The 23659-nt window shown below is 34.9% G+C and overlaps 1 protein-coding gene across 7 annotated transcripts in view; it reads left to right on the top strand.

Moving 5' to 3' along the window:
* VPS13B (vacuolar protein sorting 13 homolog B) overlaps nt 1–23659 on the top strand; it is a 418409-nt gene that overhangs the window by 85348 nt on the left and 309402 nt on the right. For all 7 annotated transcript variants that reach the window (XM_086881610.1, XM_086881633.1, XM_086881628.1 and 4 more), the window contains exon 17: nt 3880–4064. In XM_086881610.1, the coding sequence (XP_086737736.1) occupies nt 3880–4064 (185 nt within the window). The remainder of the gene's footprint in view (nt 1–3879; nt 4065–23659) is intronic.

Raw genomic sequence — 23659 nt, 5'->3', positions numbered from 1 at the left:
ATAATTCCTGCAAAAGCTTTTGTAAAATGCTAGTTAACTAGTTTTCCAATGTCAGTTCTATGCAAAAGAAATGGGTTATGCTGTCTGTCTAACCTCAAGTTTTAAATTATATTAATTATTATGTATACAATTTTTTTCCCACAGGAATGGATTTTCCTAAGTACAGAATTGCCTTTACTTATGAATAACTATATTTATTTAATATATAATTTAATTATATATAATTATAATATACAATAATATAATATATACACTTGATTAATATTATAATTATAATATTAATCAATTTAATATTATATATATTTAATATATCTAATATTAAATTGATAGATTACTGAGCTTGGATTTAAACTCTAGGAAATTTTAGGAAAACAGTTCAAATCCTAACTTCAGATGAACATCAGAAAAAAATCTCAGAATTGTAGTCTCCACCTGTGCTTTTCACAGTACCCAGAACTTTTCTTTGAGTGGCTATAGGCATATGTGTACATTTGCACAGAGCATTTCTTGTGTATTTGAGAAGCTGAAATGGGAAATATGTTTTATGTAATTGTATCCTCAAGACAGTGGTCATGTGTCCTCTTGTGCATTTGTGTGGTAGAAATGTTCAAATATGTTCCAGGCTCTTTATTCCTTTTGGGTGTCTGAGTCAAAATGTGTTTTTTTTTTTGTCTTATTTTGTTTGGTATTTTTTTAACTAGGCATCATCTGTGTCTATTTGCCTGACTTAATACTGGTATTATTTTCAGTTTTTGTTTCATCTCTCCTTAAAGTAGTTCTAATTTTCAGACTAGGTAATTTTCTAGTGTTTAGAAAAATGCTTTTTTACAGCTGATTTTTTACACCAGCTAAATTCAAATGTGTTTGGATACATTCTTTTCTATGATTTGTACTTTTTGTCAGAAGAGCATTTTCAGGAAAGGTTTGCAGTGTGTTTAAACTTCACTAAAATAGGAAGACTAAAATATTAAACTAAAATAGGAAGAGCTCCAGGAGTTTAATACAGACATTTCTTACCCTTTTGTTGACCTGCTGTACTGCAGTTGATAGAAGTGAGCCTGGAACGGGGTCTGGTCATGTCCTCCAGAAAAATGTGTAACTGGCTGTCAGTGGATGAGTCAGGTGGGAGATGCACAGTTCCCCGAAGCAGGTCATACATAACTTCTTTGTTCTAGCTCACTGTTTGGTATTTGTTACTCCTATTAAAACAAACAAAATCCAAAAAACCAACCAAGGAAGGCTTAATACATAATCGCTTCTTCAAAGGCCTCTAATGAGTTTCAGTTTTTCTAGCAACAAAGGCTGTACCTATAGGTAGGTTCAGACTTCAAAGATGGATAGATTTATTCAAACAGGAGACTGCTCTTTTTGCTGGGGTGTTGTGGAGCATGTTGTGCGTTCATATGAAAGAAATTCCTACTACCAGACACAAGGCTGAGTTCTCCCATATAAACATGAAATGTTTTTCCTTCATCCATGGTTTTTTCTGCAAATGGCATTTGAAGCTGGCAGCATAATTGTGTCATTAGCTTCAAATGAGTTGCAAATCAGAGGCAGTCTTGTTGCTGCTTTCCTCCCCCTTCTCAGCATTTTTGAGACAGGTAATCCTGATTCCAAACTTTATGAGGTTGGAAAACCTCTTTCTAAAGAATACTGATTACTATTACAGAAGGTTACAACATCTGTTTTTGTTTGTTCTTTGTCCTTCATCTGTATTTACATTAGTTTCTGAGAATCTTTGATAAGTACCTTCTTTTGTAAGAATCAGTTTTATTTTAATGTTTTTAGTGAGGAGCACTGGCTGTTGTGGATGGGCTTTATTTGACACTTTGTTCTGTGGTGTAGACATCCACAACTGAGAAGTATTGTAATATCCCTTTATAAGCAGTGGGCAGAAACAGTGACCTGCAGAGACATTATAATAATCCTCAGACCTTGAATGAATGGATCTCTGTTATGTCTACAAGTGCTGTTTTCTTTCCATTTACCTTAGAAGGTTCTAAGCCACAGTTTTAGGTGTGGATATTTGTTTATACAGCAGGTATCTAACACTGAGCTTAATTTCTCTTGGTCCAGAGAAAATGGTTTTCACTTACCAGCTGTTTGCTGTATTGACAAGGAATTAAGGGAGGAGCTCTGTCTGGGACTTGAACTGAATGCTTGTATGCCCAAGTCTAAATTCAAAGTGATGACATTTTCTTTAGCTGTATCACTGTGTCAACGTAGTGGTTGAGAAATGTGTTCAGATGTTCAGAATGCTTATTTAGAAACCATGCTTCATAAGTCACATCTGCAGCTTATGGATCAAAAGTGTTAGCAGCAGAATATTTTATTACTCTCCTGCTTTATCTAGGGCATGGTGATCCTGGGTCTGAGAAGTGATAAACTTTTTCTCTTCACAGTTGTCTTAGTAAAGGCCCACTCCCCCAGTCAGATGCAGAATATTCAAAAATACTCCTTACTACCAGACTTTTTCAGTTCGTGCTGCTAAAGGTTTTAGAATTTGAGTGTCACAAATGGACTACTTCTGTTCTGCTGAGTCTCTGCAACCAGTACTATTTCACATGTTAGGTCATACAGCTGCTAGCATTTTTTTTTTGGGTTTGGATAGGGGATGAGGTGTATTATGGCTGCTTCTGAGAGTTCCTTGGAAGGTTCTGATTTTGCTGATCTGAAGAGTCATTGAATGTCTCCATGTCTGTACATTTTCAGTCCCTGAGCATTTTGCTTTTTTTCAGAGCCAATAGATTTCGTGTGCAGCTTCAGCAGCTTTCCCTCACTTGAGGTTCTGATTCTCAGTGGAATGTTACCCTATTATTTATTTTTAGGGGGCTTTAAACCTGTCCCTAAAATTTTCTAATGGAGGAGATTCTCCAGAATGAGAATCAGTAAATAAGTGCATCAATAATTATATTTCATGGAGTCATGGAATCACAGAATGGTTAAGATTTGATGCAGCCTTAGAGATCAGCTAGTTCCAACTCTCCTGCCATGTAGGACAAGAAAATAATGCTAAATAGCCAAAAAAGTTTATTTCAGTGATGGTGATTAGGGCAAGAATGATAATGTTAAAAACAGGATACAGAAAAAGGCTCCAAACTGAGAGGGCTAAAGAACCTTTATTGTTTTTGTTGAATATAGCAAATCAGTCTGTTGCTTTATTTCAGGTAATAGTGTGTAAACTAGGAAGAAAAAGTAAGTTACTGACTTTGCTATGGTTTTTGTAAAGCATTCTTATTGGTGGTGGATTATATTGTCACAGAGGAATTTATGTTCCAAACAAATGTCCTTTAGTTTGCCCCATTGAATGCCTGTCTCCTCCCCAGTTAAAAGGTAAGGCATTGAAAAATAGCAGAATCACTTAATGAGCTCTGTCAGCAAAATACAGTATATGTGGGCTTGTTTGTATTTTGATGTATGAATATTGTTGATGTGTTTTTTGGGTCACTAGCCATATGTCATTTAGTGATGCACTGTAAGCTTTGTAAATAAGGGAATTTGGAACATTTCATTTCTGTGCAGATGTTTTCTTTGTTCTTAGTATCTGAACAATTTAGAGTAGCTCTTATTTTGGTGGGATCACATGGAATTGCTTTTATTGAATATCTTAATACCAAGAGATAATTAGATAAAAATATATGATTTTTTATTTACATCACGTTCTGGAGGGAGATATGAAGTAAAGTAGTAAAGAAACTAATGAGTTTCTTTAAGTTTCAGTTTCAGTGTAAGTAGAATCTCTTAGAAGAAGATATCTGATAGGCACATAGTTCCAACCTTACAAACTAACTGCTTGTACTCTAATATTCTGTGACTAAGTTTTAAAATTGTTATTTTTACGTGTTAAAGTAATTATTTTCCTTCTTTTATTTTAAACAGGACCAAGCGAGCTCACGTCCCACTAACAGAATGCATTTTCGAGCTCCCTAATTTGACAGTTCAAGCAACTAGAGCTCAAACCCTTCTGCTTCAAACTATTTATCAGAGCTGGTGTCATCCTGTTGGCAATGTCAGTTCAGTGATGGTAAATGAAGCTTTACTGAATGAGGTTTTCCAAACTTCAGGTAAATATGTGATGCTTTTGGTTAAGTATTGTACAGAGCACAGATACTGAGTGTCCATACAACTGTATGCTGTAAATCCAGGTTTTTGCTTATGGTAGCTAACAGACAGAATGGTTTTTTTGTGTGTATATGGGTATTTATAGCTTATATTTCAAATCCAGGATGTAAGCTAAGCCACTCAGCTTCACTCCTTGGCACCAATTTCTGGATGCATTTAATTTTCCCATACAGGATAATTTTTCCATGCTTCCCTCATCTGGAATATCCACTTTTGCTACCTTATATGGTACAATGTTATTACTTCAGGATCATTCAGGGGTGAAACTGGATTATTAAGGGCTTTATTAATCAATGGCATACATTGAATTCTTTAGAAGGGCTGCAGATGTTTCTCATTATTTGGTAAATAAATGTTACTTAACTGTTGTGAAATTGCTGAAGATATGCAAGTGTTGGTGATGATTGCATAAATAATGAAACTTGTTATCTGTCATCCTTTTGTGGAACACCCATAGATTTTGGGAATAAATTTTGAATCTGTAAACTGGATTTTGACCAGTTTACAGAGGAAACAAGAGTTTTCAAGTGCATAAAGGTCTTCCATAAAATGATTTTTTTTTTTTTTTAAGATTTCTATGCAGCTAGAATAATTTAGAGCTGGTATGGTTTATTTGTTGTGAATAAACCCATAACATGAATAACAGATATTTTGGAATATTCAATATTGCCAGTCTTGGAGAATGTGTTAATAGAATGATTTAGGTGCAGAAAATCATGATTTAAAGCAGAGTGGTGGATTAGACCACTGGAAGTCTTTCAGCCCTGCTTTTCTTGATCCTTTCCATTCTTGTTTTTCATTCCTACTGTTTATTGAAGTTAAGTCTGTGTTGATATAATGTTGCAGAAGAACTGTTGTATTTTTGTGTAACCCTTGGAATAACTGTTTAAAGTGCTTATGTTTTCCTTCTTTCATGAAAGTCACTTTTGTCGTCCTTCATTCTGTGTGGATCACCTAAGAAAGGGATTGTGATATTTTATTTTCAAGTCCTGGTACTTGTGAATGTAGCAGGCTTGCAATCCATACCACGGAGAAATCTGAAAATACAGTTGTTTGATCGCTTCAAATGCTCTTTGGGTTAGCACAGTCTCAAACTAACCTATTCTATTATTCAACATGTTTCAGTTCATCAAGTCAATGAACTGTGAAACATCTCCTTTAAAAGTATCTTTGCAGAATAGAAATCTGGAGCACACATTTTAAGTACTTCAAATAAAGTAAATGAACAATATAATGCACTTATTTTGATCTTCTCTTGTTCATGGCTTAACGCTTCACCTGGTAAATTTTACACTTCTGTAATTGTGCTTGGTGTTAACTAGACTGAAAGCAGCTTTGCTTTCAAGGCTATGAAATGATTGCTGTCAATTCTTTTGTCCGAATTTTTGGCTTGGTTGATTCTGTAAGCCTACTTACTACCTTTTGTTTGGATACTGTTGTGTAAAATAGAATATCATGCCTTGTTAAAAGTCATTCTTGTAATTAGGATCAGCTTCCACATACTTTAACATGTTTGTATGTAAGCCTGTAAAGTAGACTTGACTGTATTTGACCTTATTCTGAAAAGAAAGGAAGGGCTTATATGTTCTGTCTTTTGTTTGTAATGGTCTGCTGTTATCCCACGGTTTCCAGCAAATCTGACTGCTATAGTCAGATTGCAGGATTTTATATGTTCTTGACACTCAGTGTAGCATCATGCTTATTTTTTAATTTGTGAATGAAATCTGTGCTCCTATGGGAATGGTCTAGTTACTAGCTACCCATCCAGATCTTTCAATTTTGAAATATCCTGTGACTTGAAATTTTTCTTCTCTATGTAGCTCCTGATAGACAGCTAGTCTTGAATGTGTTTGCCATTTGTTTACATGCCTACAGCTTTCTCAACTGCTTGTGTCTGTATTGCCACTTTTTGTGTGTGATTGAGGAGTATTATTGGACTGAAACAGTTGTTGCTGAGCTCTTTGTCTTCGTTGGGGATTTGTTCCAGGTGCTGTTGAGAGTGTTGGGCTTCTTTAATGCATCAGTTCAGTATTACTTGAACTCAAAAATGATACCACAAACCTTTGAAACCCCTCAGCCAAGATCTTTTTTAGCAGCCATTGTGATAAAAGGCATAGTTATAAAAGGCATAGTTATATGCCTTTTCCAACACAGCCATCTCTTCCAGTTTCAGAACTTTATCACTGAAATTTATAATATGGACTTAAAATACAGGCTAAAATGTTCTATAGGAGAGGAACAGATAAATTAGGGGAAAATAGAACTGAAAAATGGAAAGTAAGGAAAACAGGAGAAAGAGGATCACCTACTAAAAAGAGAATGTCAGAAGAATATAAAAAAAGAAGCAGGTAGAAAGAGTTTAAGTAGAAAAGCAAAAGATAAGAATACCAAAAATTAACAGGAAGACAAGTACAGATACATGTGTTGCTGGAGAGGGGAAACCTCAGTGAGGAGCACATGACTGTTGGCCCTTTCACCTGCTGTGGAGAGGCTCACAAGGTACAAAGGGCCCTTTGGGAACCTGTTTGCTAGGTAATAGCTGAAAGACCTACTATGGATCTAGTTTAAAATGGGAGCTCTGCACTGTGTGTTTCCACAAACATATGAACAGAGTTTATTGCTAGTATCTGGGGTTCTGTCCTAAATTTTCACCTGGAGCCGAAATGCTACCCTGCTCCAAAACTTCTTTCAAATGTAATTGAGGCTGAAGTTGCTCTAGGGATTCAAAACAAACTCTCTGAGCTGTATCCTCTACAAATTCTTTTTGGTAATAGATTAATGGAATACCAGGAAGGGAAGATTTCTTGAAGATTAACACTTCTGCCCCCATCTACCTTCTTCCCCTTGTTCTTCAGAAACCTGTTCCTACTAAGAGAAAGACTCTTTACTCAAATATTCCCTAGTTTGTTATTAGACTGCTGTCTTCATTAGATCATAGGAGAGTTTATTTTATAATTAACTTGCCCAAAGGCAAGCTGTCTAAAAAAAAAATAAAATTTGAAGTCTCAAAAGCAAGTTGTGTGTATTTGGTTTCTGGCAGAATTTAAAAATTAAGTTCCTGTACTACCTTAAATTTCTATTTGTCATACATATTAGGAAGGTCTCTTATCTTAAAACTTTCTGTAAAAGATGTGTACAGTACTGTGATTGACTGAGCTCAGAACTTGTGGAGGACGAATAAAATGAGCATGTCAAGAAAGATGTATGATTTTTGCTCTAGAAATTTTTTATTAACATGTTTAAATATCATGTCTGTCTTAGCTTGAGATGATTTAATTCTGCTAAAAGAAGGTTCTTAATTATAAATTATTTGGAATTTAATGAAACTTCTGAAAGCACTTAACTCCTTTCATTGCAATTACACCTTTTGTAATCCATGTCTTTGAATGTCTAGCTGGGAAAAGTTCTTTTTAGGTTTCTTAGAAGTCAAGACGGATTTAAAAAAAAGAGATAATATAGACAGTTAAACTTACTACTTGAATGGGTAGGCATTATGATTTAAGTACAAGATTGATGCATACCGCCTGAAACAATTGTGCAAGGACATAAGGAATAGAAAACTTAAAATAATTGTAAATACAAGTGACAAAATGCAGCATTACAAACAGAAAGTAAAACAGCTACAAACAGCTTTTTGCTCTTTTTCATGGGTAAGGAGAAGCATTGCTAACTTTTTTATGCATTAAATCTAAAATAAAAAAATAGCACAAAAGCAGTCTTCAGTCCACATGTAACTCTTTGGAAATTTATGTTTTGGTTTGCTTTTATAATTCTTTTGGTATGCAAGCACAACAGCATGTTACTTGTCAGTTAAATCATGTGAGTTCTTATGCTTGTGAAACACCCCGATTCTGCATTTCAGTCACTATAGATGTGGAAACAAATATGAATTTGAAATACATCATGCTTCCTACATTATTGCATGTATGAATGTTAATATTATTACAGTTATTATTATACTATTTAAAAAAAGAAAAGTATATGTACAAAATACCAAAATATTGTGAAAACTACATTAGTTAAGATCTTTCAAAGGCTGAGCATGATTAATCCTATAGAGTAATTTTACTTTGTATTTTTTCCATTATTTGTTAGTAAGTACCTGAAGCACTCTGTTTCTAACCATTTCAGCCTGCCAAGAAAATACATACAGAGTCACACATGGCTTTAGTTTACTCTGGAAAACTGGAACTTGCTACCACTTTTTCCTTGTCCTGTTCAGGTAGTTCATTATTTTGTTGACAGTTCGGTTCCATTAATCTGGTATTTTTGGGAAAATTGCTTGCAGACCTTACATTTCTCTACTGAAGGTGATCAAATAGGCATTGAATCCCTCATGTAAATGATGTCTTAAAGTTAAAATAAAATCTATTTTCCAGAAAGTAACTGTAAAACTATTTTATGCAAGATTTCATGTGGGATACCTTAATGGTTGAATAATAAATTTTACCTCATAAAAATGAAATTCAATAATACAGTAGCTTTCTCAGCGCAGTAGCATCTGGTTGAATCTCATGAGAGCCAATATTTTCCAACTCATTAGGATCATGTCGTTCTGTATGTCGTCAACATTGACTTAGCCAAGCTACCTTTACTTACATAACCGCCAAACTATTAAATAGGTCTCTTGTGGAGTGAAGTCAAATATTCCTCTTATTTTGCTTTTGCCTTGGAAGAAGAGAAGAAAATGTACATACTGTAACATTTAAACATCTGGTCTAAACCACATCAGGGTAACAGTGAGGAAAGTAACAGGATTCAGTATTCTTCCCAGGTGTACATATAAAAAAGGGTTGTGGAGCTGCTGCATAGTTCTTTTAACCACTTAGGAAAAAGACTAAAATAAGTGACTTGCCTTTCTAATACCCCTGTTTTTAAAACAACTTTTTTCCTCTTGCCTACTCCCTTGCCACCAAACTCCAAAACACAAAAGCCCAACATTTCAAAGTTTAGAGGTAATGCAGGTTGTTCAGCTCTAATTTCCTTGCAACATACTGGCATTTAGTCTCTGTTCCTTTTAACATGGACAATTTTGCATTCATTTAGAGCAGTATGAATTGAAATTTCTGTCTAAAATTGAAGTGCAAGTGTGTATTCTCTTAATTGTTTGGGAGCGGCACAACACAACTTAATAAAACTTGCACAAAATAAACAATTCACTTTCTTGTGTGGTTGATTACCCACAGGTGTACCCATCCTTCATGTAGGCCCAGACTGAAGCGTGTAAATAGTATTATTTTTATGTGTTGTGCATTTCTGTGAAATTCTGGTAGATTATCAACTCTGATTTCAGATGGAAAAACAGAACAATTTTCAGATGGGAAAGAATGATTTCTTCTTCAGCTTATTTTTTTAAGCTCAAAACAGTCATGTATATGGTTTTATTTCCTCTTGTAAAAACGTTTTTAGTGATATTCTTAAGTCATGAACTGACTTGCACTGAAAGGAGATAGGTGGGAGATTTTTATCATTTCAATACGTAATCAGTGAGATTTATCTTGCAGAGTATCTGAATAAATCCTCTGCCAGAAGCAATGGCTCTGTTGTGGCCTGAAACGAGGAACTGTCACAGAAAGTATGCACTGAAACCAGTAATTATGGTTGCTTTTTTATTTTTTTTTTCTGGTCTAATTAATATACACTAATAAGCTTTGAAATTGAAACATACAGTATTCTGATGAAAGAACAGTGGTAGGCATATTAAGGTGCTCATATGAGCTGAACTTTGGTATGTAATGTGCTAAAGAATTGAATGTACTTCAAATTCCACATGAGAATTTTTAAATCTTTTTTGTTGAAAGTGACTGTACACATACTGTCAACAGAGCAGTGAAGGAGAAAAAGAAGATAAAAAAACAGTGGGTTGTGAAAGGAATACGCGTGCGTGAAATCCATAGCTGTGGCACAAGTGCATAGAGGTTTCTTAAGCTGAATTGTTTCAGAATTGCAGGAGAGTTCAGTTCAGTGTCTGTGTTGAAATTAACAGCAAACTCTTGAGTATGTTGGTGGGCTTGCAAAAAACCGAGACCCCTAAGCTTAGAGCTATAAATAGTGCCCTTACTCCAGAGTCTGTAGTTTATTTGCACAAACAGTGATGGAAGCTGTGACTGAGAGCACCTGTTTTGTTTGTTCAGCTGCTAGTTTGATGTTATTGCTTGTTCATGTGCTTGGATAGCAGAGAGGTGGCCTGCCTTTTTCCCTTGTTCTAGCTGCCAGGTACTGCATCAGGTGAAAAACTCTACAGGGAGGTTGAGATGGTAGCTTCTAAGAACAACAGAGCATGTTGAGCCTAAACTACTGAAATTCAGTGTTAAGACAAGAAGGCTAGGAAGATCATTAGACTCAAATCTGCTGCATAATAGAAACTGGGAATTTTTTGTAAACTGTTCAGAGCACACACAAAAGAAAACTTCAGAGATAACAGAAGGAAAGGTAATTTTTTTTGTGTGTGAAAGCCCAGAGAACTTGTCAAATTTAGAGAGAACCTGGAAACCATCAGTGATTGCTAATTTAAGAGTAAATCATGAATGATGCAGCCATAGTGTTTTCTTGACATCTGTATTTTTTAAGAAAAAGGTTTGTGCAGAGGTGTTGCAGTAGAAGTATTGATGCCAGTTACTGCCATTTCCTGAACACTCCACTTCAGAAGAGCAGAAGAAAGCTATTTCTTTGTACCTGGCAAAAAATAATAGGGTTGTCAGAAAATTCAAGTTGGAAGGGTCTACAGGAAGTCTCTGCAGTTCAGTCTTCTCCTAAAATCAGTCAATTATGGTATCAGACCAAATTCTTTAGGGCTGTAACCAGTCAGACCTTGAAGATCTCCAAGTGTAAGAGCGCTCTATCTCTCTGTGCAGCTTGTGCCACTGCTTGACTGTTCTCAGTGAGAAATCTTTTCTACCATTCCAGGCAGAACCTTTCATATTTCAGTATATGGCGATTGTCTTTCATCCCTACCACTGTTCACCTCTGTTTAGAGCCTTCATCACAACTTTCTCATACATAGGGGAAGGCTGCCAGTATGTCAGGTGTGTTACTGCTGTGTTTGACCTTATTAAACATTAAAACAAAACTACAACTGAGAAATCCTGACTAGTCTTAACACTCTGCGATGGTGACTATGAAATCCTTTTTCTGTTCTAATTCTTATGCCAACGATTTAACCTGAGCATCAGTGCATCAGTACATACAAAATAAATCATGCTATTTTCTAATTAGTAAATATACTGATTTATACTGATTTATGACATGAATTAATTCCAGCTTAGAATATCACTCTCTGCTGGTTTGACATTTGTGGAAATTCCCGAAGTCAGTATCTCTCCTTTTTGCCCTTCCAAAAAAGAATCCTATTTTGTGGGATACTAGTTTGTGTAGTGAAATATTCTGAGAGGAAATTAAAATGCGTGCAGGTGCTATAGCACAAAGAAATTATTGTAGTTTATGGTCATTGTGGTATAATGTTTTTTGTTTATGGTTTCACTGGATTTTTTTTATTATATTTACTTATTTTTTTTTTATTTATTGAAATTGAATCACTTTAAAAGAATTTGGAATGCATTAAAGTGCATATCTTCCTCCTTGTTATTCAGAACAAGACATTTTGATTTGGAAAGGAACAGACTAATTAGAGGTTTTGATTTTGACGAGGGAATAAATATCAAGGAATTTTTTTAATGGAGTAGATTATTAAGGAATGTAAATGAAATCAGAAAATAGTAAAGATAAAATTGAAATATTCCTGCAAGGAACTTGCTGTAGTAAAAACGTGTTTATTATAATAATAGTTTTTAGGAAAAACATCACCAAGGCATAATCAAAAGTAGATAGGTTTAAGACTAAGCAATTATTAAACGTGGTAGAAGCATGTTTTCTCTTTGCAAATGTATGATATTGACCACTGACCTTGAGTAGTAAGTTTTTGTAATATGTATAGTCATGTTCAAATAAAAGTTGTACTGAGTTGAAGTCATGGGACAAATCCCAGGTATTGGACTGCTGCTTAAAACTTATTAGTGTCTACAGTACTAAGAATTAAAAAATACTGGTATTCTCTAGTTACTTTTATGGAATGAAGTGAATAGTATGGAAAACTACTTTCCATTTGTGAGAGTATTTTGGTTCTTATGGCAAGGTAAGATGATAAATACCAATGGTGTTCTTGCCGTAGAGATACCAGATCAATATGTACTGAAATAACAATCCTTAGTCTGATGTTCCATGTGATTTCTTATTATATTAAATCAGGAAAAAAAGATACATACCTTGTAATTTTTTTAAACCTGGTGATTTTAGATCCAAATCCCATTTTTTAAGTGCATGGATATTCAAGAAAAATACATTCTTTTCCAGGAATATATCATGTGGGATATATGTTGTTAAGCTGTTAAAAATGCAGGCTGTATGAGGAGTAATTATTGTATTCCTTTCAGTCAAGAATAATGTTTTTCCTATATGTGTAGTCCGCCTCATAGTCATAGAATGTAATTAATACAAGGTATATGTAATATGGTAATGATAAAGACAGAAAGTGTATTTTTACTGAAAAATACTGAGCTTCAATTTTTGCAGCTCTTTTGCCCATTAATTTTTCACTTAATCTCTAAAGGCAGGCAGTTCTTTTGGAGGAATATTCTACTAAAAGTATAAATACACCGTATTTATAACATAACATTTTTCAGTTTTGATCTTGCTATTGGAAGGTAATTATTAAGGAGCTAATGTAGAAAAGGATGTGTTCTGTTACAGTGTTATTTAATGGTATCTAGTGAATATCCCTTCTCTTTGTGTGAAGCATATTAGGAAAATTTAAAATGGCCCAAGCAGATGTAGCTGCTTTGATTTTGCTTTGAAGCATTGTACTGCTATAGGCAAGTATTCCTTACTGTGTAGTATTGCAAAGGGATGTATCACACTATCTGAACCACTACTCAAAATCCTGGATTCTAAGGAGATGCCAGAGGTTTTTGTATAACCACAGGTCCTGGATTCTGGGATCTTTGTCTTATGTGAAATAAGACCTCTTATACCTGTTTAACATTCTCCAAAATATACTTTGTAACAGGGCTGCTGGCTACAAAGAAAGTAATCAGAACTATTTTCAGAAGCACCTTTGTTTTGGTTGGAGATCATCTAAATAAGCAAAGTCCCTAGTTTGAGCTCAGTTTCTTTTATATCAAGTTCAAACCAAATGTGTTTTGCCCTTTTTTTTTTATTTTTTTTTTTTACTTGGAGTGTAGAATGCTGAATAAATCCAGATATTACACTGTCTTATGCTGATTTTTCCCAGTTTGATGCTGTGGCTTTGTTGCTGCATCTTGCTCATGCTCTTTTCCTACGTTTACTGTATTATCTGTATTATGTGTACTGTCAAATCCTGTGACAGTCTTTTTATTTATTTAACTTCTTGGTTCCAGTCTTTATCCATTCTTTTGTTTTGCCTCTTTTTTCTTCTTTGATACGCAGTAGGGGACCTGAACAGTTAGGTATGGATAGATAGAATTGTCTCTTGCATGTCTCTTGCCACTGTTTTTCTCATCAAAGATTCTTTCCCTGAAGTGGGGTTTATGGTAACCATTTTCTCCTCCCCCCACCAGTTTTTTGCAGAGCAGGGGAGTGACTAGAAAATACAGAAATTAAGAAGAAAAATAAGTTTCAGGTAGTGTTATATAAATGTTTTAAATCTTGACTTCTGGAAAGGATGTTCTTATTACTGTTTCAGTAATTATTAAAATTTTCCAATTTGAAGACATGGATTTTTTTTTTTCTCAGCCTGCTGTTGGAAGAAGAAAAGCTTAATTGCTCTGAGGGGTGTGATCTTGTTGAGAGGCTACATTTAGTTCTTCAAATGAATTGTCCCCAAAGTGGACTTATATTGTAGACTGTTTCTGTTTTCTGAGCTAAATGAATACTGGATGATTTAAAGCGAAATGCAGGAATTCCAACATTATAGGAGCTAGCCACCTTTACACCTCTGATGAGACTTGCAGTTCCCTTCAAATGATTGCTTGGGTTTACCTGGCTTGTGTGACATACCGCAGCTGGATATAGCACTTCTGTTGTGTCAGCTGCTTTATTCTTGCATTAATTATAATGTGTCATTCTCCTGTATGTAAATTCAGATTTTTGATATAGCCATGTATCCATGTATGATAACCATGTATCTCAGTAGTTGGAATTACTGGAGAAAGTTTTCAAAGTAATGATGATTAAAAATATTAAGAAATTAATCACTTGCTTTACTACAAGTCAAGACCAAGAAGAATTTTCAAACTGATAGCTTTCCTAACTGTGTTAGAAAGTCATGTAGTCCATAAGATTTCCATTTTCATCTATTTCCCATAATATTTTCCTTATCTTTTTGCTGTCTTTTCAAAGAACATATTTTAGGAAAAATCCATTTTTTGCTGTCTCAGTATAAACCTATTTAGCGTGAACTCAGTGGCTTGTTACGTGGTGTCTCTTGATTTCAGTTTGGATAGCAAAAAACACACTCTCCAGATGTGGTTTTGCCTGTTGTTTTATAGATGGGTCCATTCAGCTTTTTTATGTTTTGTGATATTTTGGCTTTTGATGGACTACACTCAATTCTGTTCCTCTCCTTGGATGATTGTGTCATTTCAGAAGCTCAGACCTCAATTAAATTTTGAGATGCAGAATTACTCTTTTTTCTGTACCTTTGGATTTGTAGTCATCCATCTACAGTGAGTTCAGCAAACTTATGTAAGAACTTTATTTGTTTGCTTGATTTGTTTTAAAACTTCTCCACTTCCAAAGGTTGATTAGAGCTAGAGGATAAAATAGGGGTTTTGTCAGAGGAACTTTGGATATCACAAGAGTCTGTTTTGATTTGTGGTCAGATGTGAGTTCAATTTTACCCTGCAGAATGGAGAGGAGTGGCAGCCCTGCCTTCTAGAAGGGCACTTTCCTTGCATCAAAAATGTACAGAAGAAAAACAGTTTCTTCTATTATGGTCTGTTACAGGCAAAGGAATTGGGAAGAGGTAGGATGATATATTTTATCTATGTATTTATTTTCTAAACGAGTCATACTGTTGTTCATGCTTCCCAGGATTTCAATGCAGATTTAAAAGCAGATTTTTTTATGAGTGCTTGACAATGGATATTGCTGTTTTAAGTTGTTACCACTGTGCTTGGTGTGCTCTGTCAGTAAACATCTGACTGGCAGGTTTAGAATTGTAGTGTATACAGTGTAAAACACCTGTTAGATTCTGTTATACTTAATCTTTTTGCAGGTTCTTTTAGAATCACTCTTGGCTTTTAAAGAACATAGTTTCTGTGTGTATTCAAGAGCTTTTCAAATGCTGTGGAACTGTTATAACAGAGATAACATAGAGTTCAGAGGAGTGAACTGCACTGTTCTGGGCACCATCTTAGGAAATTATATCTAAACATATACTGTTTGTGCCAACAAACCAGATCACTTCAGAGTTGTTAGGAATCCATAGATATTTATGTCTACTCATTTTAGACTGAGCATAAGCTTTGAGACACTGACATAACAGCATTTGGAGTTCTGTTGAAAGCTTGTGTCTTGCTATAGCTCTCATAGCTCCTGGTTTCATCAGTTAACTTTATATACCATTCACTGGGCTTAGATGAGGTGGTTGTGATCACCAAAGTGATAAGCACTTGATCTTCTGTCTTTCAAGAGAGCTTTTTATAAAACTTGCTTTGATGTGTACTTCATGTCCAGGCTACTTTCCCAGTGGGATCGCTTTTATGCTGCTGTCTATTCATATGTTGCAGTATCCCATATGTTATCAATGAAACACAGATTGCCAGCAGATTTTGAGCTTATCACCAAGGTAGTACCTCTACCATATTCAGCAGTAAGATCAACTACTTCTTTAATTCATAAAATTTGACTTCTGTAAATTTGCACAAAGTCTTGAAAATTCTCTTGACACACTATTTCCTAAATGCAAGGAAAAAACTATCTGGAAAAGGGAATAATACTGGACCAAACTATTGTCATGACCTCAGTCTTTGCATCTTGTGCCCTCCCACTTCCTTTGCTGCCTTCATTTGAATGATTTGCTGAGTTTGAATATAAGCCTTTAGGCAAGATTCTTTCTAACAATGTTAGTAGAAAGCTGTTCTAACTTAAAAACTGAATGGGAAAATGATCAGCAGAAAAGAGCTGGTGATTTTTACAGCATTGCAGTAAGTGCTAAAAAGTCCACATGCATGGTTATGAGATGAAATAAAGAAATATGGTGCAGAACATTCAGTGAAAACACATTTATTTCAATATTTGTCAATTAAGCATTCAGTGTATCAGGGTTTCAGTCAGATGCAGCATTTGCTATGGTAGCACTTGGTGAGAAAATTGAGCTGCAGCAGAAGAAGCTGCAGACTTTTTGAGACACTTTGAAGCAAGGTGTGCAAATAGAATGGATGATTTTCTAGAGCTCTGAATTTGTGTATTTCCCTCCATCTTACATTCTGAAGCTGGTCTGAGTTATGAAGGTTGTCATTTAGGTTTTTCTAATACTGTCCAGTCCTTTCTGGAACCCATCGAACTGTACATATACTTCCAGGTTGAACATGAGTCTGTTTTATTGTACCAGGTGGCTTTGTTCTTAGACTTTCAAAATGCCATGAGTATCTGTAGGTTAATTAGATTAGTATTGTTGGATTTTTCTTCACTTCTTCCTTTGAAATTCTGGCTTGGTGTAATGCGGTAAGATTTATGTGTTTGTAGAATAAAAACATTTCTATGTGTGTCACATTCCTTAATGTCCTTTGAAGTTTGAAAGACTTTTACTCTGCAATTTGTTTATAATTGCACATGTTGAATATAATTGAACATATTCTCATAATATGTTTATTTCCTATGCATTTGGAATACTTTAAAAGTTTTGCAAAGAACGGAGAAATGTGAAGCTTTACTGTGCCAGTCTATGTTCAAATGGCTGTGAACCACAGTGTAAATTTTGTAACCAACTCTGACTTTGCTTTACTGCTGTTTTGAAACTGTTTTCATTAATAAGAAGTTGTAGTTAGTTAAGACTTCTCATAATGGGAAAAGATAGCCCTCAAAAGGGAAAAGATACACCCTTAATTTCAGTAAAATCCACTTCAGTTTTCTTCTATACCTAACAGTCATCCTCTATTTCATTGAGGTAGTACAGAGGTTTCCTGTTTTAGCAATTAGAGAGATACTTAGTGCAGTTGCACTTGAAATCAACAGTTCAGAGCTGAAGGACCCTTATGGGTGCTTCTCTGTTTGGAAACTGCTTACCAGGTGGAGCTCAGAAACCTGCTGGCCATCATATCAGGATGCTTTCTTCGTTTTGTAAGCCATAATATCTGCCACTCACTTTTTCTTTCGCCTCTGTTAAATACTAATATAACCTCTGAGCCAACTTCATATTCAAACGTTGAATGTATTTTGTTTGCTGCCATTTTCTTAGCTTTCTTCAATTTTAAGAATATAAACAAAAAGAACATCAAGTTGAGATACACCTGCATGGTGCTTCTACTTCAGATTAACACTCTATGTTGTCTTGTCCTCCCAGAAGTCTCAAGGATCAATTTGACTTTCAAATGGTGCTCTAGTCATTCTTTTGGAAGGCCACAGATGATCTTAAGGTTTATGTGGACTTTGGAGTGGGAGGTGAGACTCATAGCAGAAATTGTATGCAAACCTTAACAAAATTCTTTGTAAAAGGCGAATCTACTTGTATTTTGGTCAGCTGCATTATCTATTCAAAATGTAACTTTTCTGTCTAGCATAATGAGGTACAAAAAGTTACATTATCCAAAACAAATTCCAATTAAAAAGATGCTTTTTGTATTGACAATAGTTCATGACTGTAACAACTTTGTGAGGCTGCAGGGGTGTTTTGATAGATTCATGCTGGTGTTTAAGTATAGGAGGAAAATCCTGCAGCCTGCATTTTAGAAAAACCAAGTCTTGATGATCATAAGGCTTCCTTCTTTTCCTGTGAATTTTTTGTTACTTGATGGTTCACAAATTTTCTGTTTGAAATGTTGGTTCCCCCAATTTTCTAATTGAGGCCAGCTGATTTCTGAACTATCCTCTTGTTCAGGCTGTGTCTCTTTGGTGCAGGTGACCCTTTCTAGGTGCTAGCTGAAATATATTTTGCTGTTATTTTTTTCCCCCTTTAATAGCTCTTTTAAATGTAAGATATAAAATTTTGATAGTCTAAACACTAGGAAACTGATTTGAAGTTAAAGAAGAATAATATAGTTTTCTGATGATTGTCATGGCATTCATCAGTGTAATCTTTAAAACAAAAAATACCACCAGAACCAGAAAACAAAGCATCAAACATTCTTTTATAGTGGCTCACCTGTTTCATGGGCTAGTGGAAACAACCTTCTCAGGAACTTACCAAGCAGCCACTACTGAATGATCCTCTTAATATATATTGCCAGTAATTCAGAGATATGTTGTGATTTTAGACATTGGCAAGAACAAGCCTCTCTTTTTAGCTGAAGATCAGTGGCTTTCCTTGTAAAGTGTTTATACTTTGCTGAGTACATCAGATATTTTTTGTTTTTCACAAATTCTCTCTGGCAAGGGAATCTTCCTTATAATAAGGGGACAATCCCCTAAATATAGGAATGTTTCAGCAGCGTTCTGCTTAGTCAAGGTGTTCTGTGAAAGAGATGGCTTGTGTTTTTATGATTTCATTATTTCTAACATAGCTGTTCATACTGTTTTCTTGCTACAAAAGTTGATGGTTTTTGGGCTCTCACGTAATTTGGATAGAAGCCTTTTGACTAGTCAGCAATCCTTGCTGTTGGATTTGAAATGCAGTTTTCTGGCACTGAATCCTTTGATGTCAGGAAGGTTAGATAACTTATTTGCTTTCTGTACTTGATGTGGACCATGAGCTTTATTAGTCTTGGAATCTGTGTCAGATGAATTCCTTAAGCCTATTGTGAGTTCTGTATGTTTTATCCTACTTTTCCCAGTACCATGTAATGTGGTGCAGTGCTACTCTTCTTATGTTTTTAGTTCCACACCTGTTTCTTTGTTATATAAAAAAAAAGACTTTCAGAATATATAGGTACAATAGAGTTCTCCTTCATATCATTCTCATCTGTGTTAAGAACTTTTTGATATTTCAGTTGTACGACTGTTTCCCAACAAAAGTCATGTGACATCAGCAGTGAGGTGCAATAAGAGCTCTCTTAGGATTACTTAAAATAGAATGGAAGACTTTGAATATATAAGGTTGTGTGGCCTTGAATGTGATTTTTATTTGATATATGAGCTGTGACATAGCTATTGCATGACTGAGATGTGCCTGTAAGCGATGTAGTGTACAGATGGGGTTTCTCTGAAACAAAGCCAGCGACTAAATCTGAATGTGCTCATTTAAAGGGTAAAGAATACTTCATAAAACATATGGAAACATTTCTATGTTTTTTCATTAAGAAGGGCTTCTTACTCCTTACGCATTTTTTATGATTCTTCATGCTAATGTGTCATTTACCTGAATCAAGAGTGCCTATGCATCAGTTCATTTTAGTGACGTTTATATAGTGGTATGAACATTTTATTTAAAAACCCTACTAAATATACTTCTCTGTTGTTCTAGAGCTTTTCATAATTTCAAAGGTGAAGTAATCCTTTTCTCAGAACTTTTGGAAGAAGCTTACCATTATGTATTACAAAACACTTTATTTAGGAAGAATATAAAGCAATAGTTATAGGGCTGTTGCACATTAGGATTTGAATTAAAATAGTTGTTGCCATCCACTGGTGTAAAATCCAGAATTATTTAAATTTGAACAAGAAATGTACACTGAATTTATAAAGGAGGATCCCACTACTCAAAAGTATGGATGCTGAAAATACGCAGGAGCCATAGCAGCCTGCAGCTCAGCAAGGGTTTTCTGTGTCATGCTATGTCAATAGGAGAATTGAGCATCCAAAGCATCTGAGCTTCTGTAGTCTGAATGTACTTACCAGAACCCTGTGGAAGAAATACATGTTATTGATTTTTGTCATTTTGTGGGAAAAAATAAAATACAAAATTACTAAACGCTTATTGGTAATTTTTTCTACTCAATTTATTTGCAAGGATGTGAAGTAAGAATTGCAAGCCCTGTTTTTAAGTTCTGCCTCCATATTTGTAATTTGATTTTCCTGATTAGGCTGTGCTTATCTTTTAGCAATATCTATAGCATCTAAGATATTATGAAATTATTTTTTTTCCTACTATGATGTCAATTCCATAGTGGGTTTTAGCACTAAAATGTATTAAGTTAATGTAGTGATTGCATTCATAGCTGCTCTTCAGAATTACTAATTTAGCAGAACAGGGGACCCTGATGCTTCAGGTTCCTAGGGAGTAGGTTAAAACAAATAATACTTACCTTAGAGAAAAAGGGTGTCAAGTACATTACAAAGCGATGTTTGTGTTTTCTTTGCAATCGTGATGTCTCATCTGTAATAGATCAAGAGTTTTGCTCTGTGCCCACTCAGACTCACAATTACAGTGGGTTTGAGCCAGATTTTTTTCTAAAAACCAGTTTAGTCTGACTGTACCCCTAATGGAAGGCACTAGGGTTCAAGAAACAAATGTAACACTTGGATCTAGGTCTTTCAAAGTCAGGTAGTCTTAGAAACTTCTGGCACCTTTTATTCTTGTACACCCTCTTGAAGTGTTTTGGTGCCAGATTTTGATATGTATCGTTAGGGGGGAGAATGCCTCAAAAGTGAATGAATTTAGAAGCTGGTATTGGTATCACTTTCTGCAGCAATCTCGAGCTCATATTTTATCAGGTTCTTTTACTTTCTGAAAGATGTACAGTATTGCAGGTTGAGATCATTTACATTCATTGTGTGTTTAATTATTAAGACTAGCTTCTTATTGTTTGCACTGGACTTAGGTAAATGGATTATTTGTACTCCATCTATTAATGATGAAATCCATAATGTCTCAATGGAAAGGATGTCAAAGTTGATGAAATTTTACATTCTGCTGTACTGAAATGTAGCATTGTGCCAGAAATACTTTGTGTGTTACGCTGAGAGGTAAAACAGCTGAATTTTTTCTTATTAACATATCTACATTGAAAATTCACAAAGCAAAGATCTTCAGTCAGCATGTAGGTGGGATTTAGTGTCTGGATTTTTAAAGAAGAACTTTTCATAATGCAGTTTTCTATACTGCTACTATTTGGTGGTCATTTCAAAAGATGTCACTACTTAGCCACTCTTGTATTGTGAAATTTCTGCACATATACTGTTGTAAAGATTTCATCTGGTTCTTTTTGACCTTAAAGAGAAGGGAAAATATCAATACTGAAAGGCTGATAGTGGAGGTTATCCACTTTGGAGATGTAAGAAGAGAAATTGGAAATGGGAGTGGAGAAAAAAAAATTTTGGATGTTGGAAGGTACATATGGAGATGGTGTTTGCAAAGGGATCCTGCAGTTGTGAGGAGTTGTGAAGCAAGCCTCTGTACAGCTGCAGGGGTCTGCAATGCAAAGAAAACTGCTATTCATATCCCAAACTATTCTAAGCATGAATATTATTCCCAGTATAAAACCAGTTTAAATATTTTTAGTAAGACCAGCCATGCCCAGCAATTCGGATAACAAGATGATTTTTGGTTAACAAGAACAGTACTTCTTATATGGTATTACTGAACAAATATGAATCCATTGTATTTACTTACGGTGGTGGGGTTAGTTTGGCATCCTCTGTGTTTGTGCAAATAAGCAAGATGCATTTCCTTCAAATCTCTCAGTCATTTCTTTCCTTCTAATTAATTGATTTAGATGTATAAAAATCTCCTGTACATCAGGCTGTATAGCCATACAAACTGCATTTTGTACAGTTTCTTATGAATATAAGTAAATACATTGCTTCATCTCTTAATTGCCCAGCTATGCCACTGATGACCCAATCCCTACAGCGTAAAGCTGCTGCCATTGAAGCTCAGCCAAACTCCAGGGCCCTGTCTGTAACATGCTGCTGTAAGCAATTCTTAGCATCTAGAGCCAAAAACCTTTTCCTTTGGTTTCATTTCCACTTCCATTTGCTCTGGGATTTTTATTTCCTAAGGAAGATTGACATTTCAGTTGCTTAAATATGTAAAAGACCTATGTGTTTTGCCATCACTGGGTTTAATTAAAGGATCTTTGTTTTAATCTTTGTTTCTTTCTACTTGTCTTGAATATGTAATATATTTGTGAGCAAAGTAACTGATTAGCAATGCTGCTGAGGTTTTTTAGGTGGTGTTCTAAGATCCTTATCATTACTTACTTTTTGTTTGCTTTCTAATTTCTCAGTTATTGGAGCAGAAATGTTGTAGAATTCTGCAAATCTTTAGGAATTGTTACAGAAATGTTAGCTTATGTGCAACTGGAAAACGGTTTAATGAGTTGTAAAACTGTGGTGTTCATTTAAAAAAACCAAAACGAAACAAACCCCCAAAATTATCTGTACAAAAGTTGGAGTAATTCTGAGCCTGTAGGTGTTTAAAACTGCCAGCAGCCTCCATTTTAAACTTGAACAACCGTCTTCTGGAGAAAAAAAAATTGATAATCATCAAGATTATTTTTAAACTTTCTTTGGCTTTACCCTGCAATGATGATGTACTTAGCAGAAGAAATAATTTGTTGTGTAAGGAATTTATTTTTTAAAAAAATCCACATCTTGTCCCTTTTTTATATGAGGCATTTGTGTGTGTCCATACCAGTATGGACATATTGAGATTCAAATGTCTTTTAAAGAAGTTTTGGGGTAGTATGTGTGCTATAGAGTAGCTTTACTTTGTTAAAAACATTTACATTTCTTTTTATTTGAATCACTGCGTGGGGTAAATTTTCTTTCATAAATAGCGTTAACTTCTCTTTCCTTGATTTCCAGTTGTAAATATTTTACGTCTTTTGTGTATTTTCTCCTGTTGCAATGCATTATTTTGCATTGGCAAGACAATCCAGATCTTTCCACCTGTGAATGTAATGGCAGATGTTTAGTTTCCTGTGACAGAATGAAGCCTATTGAAAGTTAGTGTTCAACATCAGTTGCCATTTCATCTAGCTGATCTACACATTGCTTCTGTGTACTCTGTGAAGTTTATTAGTTACTGTTTCCTCTTGGAATTAATTTGAACCATATGTCTGATTATTAATTATGCACTCTGGTTGGTGTGTTGAAAAAAAATATTTCCTGCATTTATTTATATTGTCTGAAGTCCTGGGATCCACACTATAAAATGTTCTATATTCACTCCAAGTGGTAGCTAATGCAATGTGATGTAAATGGAGAAGCTACACATTAGAATTTTTTTATTTATTCTGTGATATAGTTGAACTTAAAGAGTATTTTTCCCTTGCTTATGTGCATGTCATTTAAAGTTTCATTGCTGTGGTTCATTATTCATTTGCAGAGTATGGGCTTGTTAGCACAGCAAAGGTGATTTCCATTCTTGTGTGCTGTAGTAGCATAATGGAAAGTCCTGAAAGAAGTTGTAAGTTAAAGCTTAATTTAATGTGTCTTGTTTGATTGTTGGGTGGAATGTCAC

The sequence above is a fragment of the Cyanistes caeruleus genome, chromosome 1, assembly GCF_971803275.1.
Source record: "Cyanistes caeruleus chromosome 1, bCyaCae1.hap1.1, whole genome shotgun sequence".
NCBI classification, from domain to species: domain Eukaryota; kingdom Metazoa; phylum Chordata; class Aves; order Passeriformes; family Paridae; genus Cyanistes; species Cyanistes caeruleus.
The sequence above is the reverse complement of the archived record's forward strand: the minus strand, read 5'-3'. Positions and strand labels throughout refer to the sequence as shown.